Source organism: Physeter macrocephalus, chromosome 12 (genome assembly GCF_002837175.3).
Source record: "Physeter macrocephalus isolate SW-GA chromosome 12, ASM283717v5, whole genome shotgun sequence".
NCBI lineage: Eukaryota > Metazoa > Chordata > Mammalia > Artiodactyla > Physeteridae > Physeter > Physeter macrocephalus.
The window spans coordinates 79,257,455-79,262,719 of record NC_041225.1 but is presented as its reverse complement, the minus strand read 5'-3'; the positions used below and the strand labels follow the sequence as shown (position 1 = coordinate 79,262,719).

The following is a 5,265-nucleotide window of genomic DNA, read 5'->3' as shown; positions in this document are numbered from 1 at the left end:
AAAGAGGACAGAAGAAGTTATACAAAACAAAAAATTCCAGAAAGAGTAACCATGGAAGAAAGCTTACTTTAGCATTTTGGTGATAGGATAAAAGATTCCTGAGGTAATCTCCCTTCTTGTAGTTATTGCTTTAAATGCACATATTGAGTATCTCATTCACCCATCCCACAAATACATATTAAGCACCTACTGTGTATCAAACAGACAACACCCCTGCCCTCCAGAAACTTCCAGTCTAATAGAGAGAGGCAGAGACTAAACCAGATCCTTTCAGACTGTGGTAAGTACAATGAAGGAAATAAATAGAATGGGGAGTCAGGATGCAGCTCCTTTAGATTAAATGGTCAAGGAAGCTTTTCTGAGGAGGTGATACTTAGGCTGAAACAGATGGTTGGCAAGGCACCAACTACAGGCAGATCCAAGAAAAGAATGTTCCCAGGGCTACTACACGCAGTCCCACAGGTTGTGCACTGCCCATGCACTCCATTTACATGGACAACAGTGGCACCCCTGAGAGTTGTGCAGTGCAGCAGCTCAGAGTGTTTCAGGCACATGTAAGTAAGTTCACTTGTATAGTTAATTTCCTTTGCTCAAGTTGACTTGCATATCTCCTGACATGCACTTAGTCCATCTGGACACAATGGCAATCAAGTTAACCATGTGGTAGTTCAGACAAGTCAAGAAAATGACCCTCAGCAAATTGCAGGCTGGACTCTATTGATCGGCTTATGACTATATGTTCTCCACTTCTGGAGACATGGGAGATGAGCCTAGAAATTAACACAGTTTAAGTGAGAAAAGCTTGAGGTCATTTTGGGAACCAATCCATTGTCTACTCCTATAGTCATAATGCCAGGAAAAGGAAAGATGAGTAATTGCTATCCAAGCCTAAAGCTGGTTTTCATGGTGAGAAATCCTCCCTCTTCAGGAATGATCAAATGTGAGGTTTGGAAAATAGCCTTTATAATTACAGACTATACTATTAAGTGCATGGCAAATTAATCATCTGACTCCATGGCATGGTGGTATCCCATAATGACAGGTTAAAGGATTCCATGCTTAATTTTACCAAAAAAAGGGACCATTAGACTTCTAATAAAGTCAATACTGTAGCTCTTTGCTGGCCACAGATCTCCTGTTAAACTGGCCTCAAAAGCAAATGTATAGAGAAACTTTGAGGTTCCGAACTGGTTTAATGGGTTTCACAGAAGGGGTTCAAAGGTAGCTTTCTTGTCAATTTACAATTAGGCAATGGAGGCTTAAATAGAGCTCATTTGCTGACCTCAGTTTGCTCTGGAAATGAGACATCTGGAAACTGACCCCCTGTTTCCTGAATCTCTCAGCTGATTCTACTTCCTCTCTGAACTGTGCTCATCAGTGTTTGAATCTGTCCAAGTCAGTTCTGAAGAGGAAGTTCCAGTCTCTCCTCCCCCCACACGTCTGCATGTAGAACCTGACAGGAGTTCAGGGGGCGGGGAGCTGGCAGGATCAGAGGGCAGGATGGGGCAGAAGTAGCGCTCCTGGGCAGGCGCTGAGAATAGAGTCATGCACAACCAGGGGAAGAAAAAAATGCAGGCCAGCTTTGGCAGGGGGATTATTCAAGGGCTTCCAGTTGTGGAAAGCAGGATGGAGGTGTCCATGCACCAGTGCCAGGTGGAGCAGGGTTGTTCTGGAATATCTGATTCAAAATAGGTGGAAAGATGGGTCAGGATTCAAGACCTAAACATTGAGGGGTGAAGGACTGTAGGCTCCACATAGCTACCTAGAGCATACTTGCAATCTTTACTGTACATATGAGTCACCTGGAACCTGGCTAAAAATGAAGATTCTGATTCAGTAAGTCTGGGGCTCTGCAGTTCTAACGAGTTCTCAGGTGATGCCAATGCTGCTGGTTTATGCATCACACTTGGAATACAGGGGCTACAGCACAGGGCAGGGTCCCTCCTCCTTTTCTCCTAACTGTCATGGGCCCTAGAGGAACCGAGAAGCCTGGAGATTGGGCAATAGCACCACTCTTGCCCAACAAAACTGCTGACAGGACACAGCAGCCCAGAGGCTGGGAGCAGTCCGAGCCCTCTCATTAATTCCAGGGCAGGGGCTGAGCAACTGGCTGCTGGCTGAGGCTCAGAGCAGAAAGAGCCTGATCAATGGACATAAGAAAATTATCAAATTAGAAACAAAGATGGGTTATATTTGGTGAATCAGAGGGAAAGGCTTAAAAATCTCTGTCCCTTTTTAACACCTCAAATAAAAGATCCTCATCACTCCTACCCACTGTGGTCAGTGCTCTGACTGAGGTCCCTCTGCAGAGTGGAAGTCGTCAATGTACATTGAACAAATGCTTACCCAGGCAGAGGGTGGTGTGTATGAGCTGTTGCTCTCTCGTACTAACCTTCTAGGAAAATGAAAAGGGAAGATTTCCTCCAGGGCCATTTTCCTGGGCTCTAAATTGGGTGCTTAATGTATGAACTTGGCTATACGATAGCACCCTGTTGTTCAATTAAACACTAGTTTAGGTGTTGTTGTGAAGGTATTTTGTAGATGCTGTTGACATCTACAATCAGCTGATGGTAAGTAAAGGTCTTGACAGTCTGGGTTCCTCATCCAATCACTTGAAAGGCCTTAAGAGCAAAAGAGGTTTCTCTCAACACGCCTCCCACCAGCTCAGGTGCCTCTTGGCCGCTTGCTTTCGACCCCCGGCCTCACCTGGGCTCCAAATGGACCCCCAACTGCCCCTGCTCCACTGGCGGCTCCTGCAGCTGTGCTGGCTCCTGCACCTGCAAAGCCTGCAGATGCACCTCCGGCAAGAAGAGCTGCTGCTCCTGCTGCCCCGTGGGCTGTGCCAAGTGTGCCCAGGGCTGCGTCTGCAAAGGGGCCTTGGACAAGTGCAGCTGCTGTGCCTGATGTTGCGGAGAGCCTGCCTCAGGTGTCAATGGAGGAACACGGGCCGACCTGGGTTTTTATACAACTCTGACTTGATTGCTACGTTCACTTCCCTATGAAATATGTAAGGGGTAATAAAAGTTGTTGACACTAAAAAAAAAAAAGAAAGAAAAAAAAAAGAGATTTCTCTGAGGTAGAAATTCCACCTGTTAAGTGCAGCTTCAGCTCCTGCCAGAGAGTTTCCAGCCAGCCGCTCCACCCTACAGACCACAGACTTGCCATTCCCCACAATCATGGAAGCTATTTGCTTTAAATAAATCTTGTTCTGTATACATTTGATCCTCATTATTCACAGATTCTCTATTTGTGAACTTGCCTACTTGCTAAAATTTATTATAACACCAAATTAACATGGTGCTTCCACAGTTATTCCTGGACACGTGTAGAGTGGTGAAAAATTTGTCACCTAATGCAGCTGTTTTTCCAGCTGAGGTCGAACAAGGTGCCTCTCCAACTTCTTGTTCAGCTCTCAGACTGTAAACAAGTGTCCTTTACGTGGTCTATGTAGTGCCATGATTTTCATATTTTTGTGCTTTTTGTTGGCGATTTTGCTGTTTACAGTGGCTCCTAAGCATCTTGCTAAAGTGCCGTCTAGTGTTCTGAATGCCAGAAGGCTGTGATTTGCCTTGTGAGGAAATATGCTTCATTCAGGCATCAGTTATAGTGCTGTTGGCTGTGAGTTCAATGTTAATGAATCATCAGTGTATATTAAGTAAGGTGTCTTTAAACAGAAATACAGATAAAGCAAGGTTATATTTTGATCGGTTGAGGAGAATGTGACCAGAGGCTCACAGGAACCTAACCCTATATTTCCCCTAGGAAGAGTGGCTCAGTATTTCCTAATTCAGTGTTTGTGGGGACTTTATGGGACATAACTACCATGAATAACGAGAATTGACTCTGTGTGTGTGGGCGGGGGAGGGTGGCATGCACGCGGGCGTCTGCACTACTGGTTCTGTTTCTCTGGAGGCACCCGAACTGATGCAGGTGCAGTACCACCCTTTCCTCCAGGGCTGGCTGTGCACTGCACAGATGATGAGGGCCTTTTGTCCTTTCTGCATTCAGATCTCTGACAATATTCTGCAGAAGGAGGAAACCAGTTCACTATAAACCATCTAGTGAATGTTAACAGTCCCCTTTTAAAAGCAGTTTTTCCCTTACTGGGTCATACTTAGGGACACAAAATATACACAAGCCCTATAATTTGGATGGTATTCCATCTCCCTGATAAAGACAGAAGTAGGCTAGATTAGGTAATAACTAGAATGCATTTCAGCATTTTTAATGTAATTTGGATGATAAGCCCCAAATTACTTTTCCAACATAAACCAATCAAGTCGATTCCAGTTTGAGTGACTTTACCAAAAATAAACTTCTTTATGAATGTATAAAAAGATAATTAGACTGTCTCCAAGGCATTGGCCCTATTCCCAACAATGGAGAGAAGCCAGCATGTCTCAGAGTGACATGCAGGCACCAATTTAACAACCCACTACCCTTCCTCTCCCCACCCCAGTGGTCAGCTGTAGTCTTCTCAGAGGCTGTGGTTATGATTCTCACTTGCCTGGTCCATAGCTGCAGGCTCCATTGCTAATTCTAAATTTGTCATCTTCCATGTTGCACTGTCTGACACAGGAGGAACTGGCAAAGAGGAGTCACGTCTTAGTCAAATCCCACCCCGCTCCTGGAATACCACCCAAGCTCACACCCTCCATGGCGTGGGTCAGCTGTGCCAGCTCTGTGAATATCGTGCACTTTCCCCCACGTGCCCACTGACACCTGAATGAGACTTGAAAAGGCTTATAAATAATTCTCTTTTTCCTTCAAGAACACGTCACAGCTAAGACTAAGCACCATGCATCAGCTTCCCCTGATCCTGAAAGAAAATACTGTTTGAAAAAAGCTTCTTTCGTGCACAGCTTCAAGAAAATCAGAACACCATTCACTTCTCAGACCACCCATAAGGTAATTCAAGTCGCAAAAAGTGTTCAACGCAAACAGAGGAAGGGGAGAGGGAGCGTAATACAGTCTGAAATTTTTTTTTTTATTCAAAAGTGTTTCCCTTTTAATGTTTAGCAATTTTCATGACGTGAATAGTATTCTAAGCTGTTAAATGGTAGAATGGGAGCTGCCTTGTCCTGTGACTTTTTTTAAAAAATACATTTATTATTTATTTTTGGCTGTGTTGGGTCTTCGTTTCTGTGCAAGGGCTTTCTCTAGTTGCGGTGAGCGGGGGCCACTCTTCACCGCGGTGCGCCGGCCTCTCCCTATCTCGGCCTCTCTTGTTGCGGAGCACAGGCTCCAGACGCGCAGGCTCAGTAG

General features: G+C 45.0%; 1 protein-coding gene across 1 annotated transcript; it reads left to right on the top strand.

Moving 5' to 3' along the window:
• The first annotated feature begins 476 nt into the window (after positions 1-476).
• LOC114487283 (keratin-associated protein 10-8-like) lies at positions 477-2,973 on the top strand. The gene is made up of 2 exons (XM_028496602.2): positions 477-554; positions 2,620-2,973. Exons 1-2 carry the CDS (start codon positions 477-479, stop codon positions 2,902-2,904), a joined length of 363 nt encoding a protein of 120 aa, XP_028352403.1. The 3' UTR covers positions 2,905-2,973.
• Positions 2,974-5,265: the final 2,292 nt, after the last annotated feature.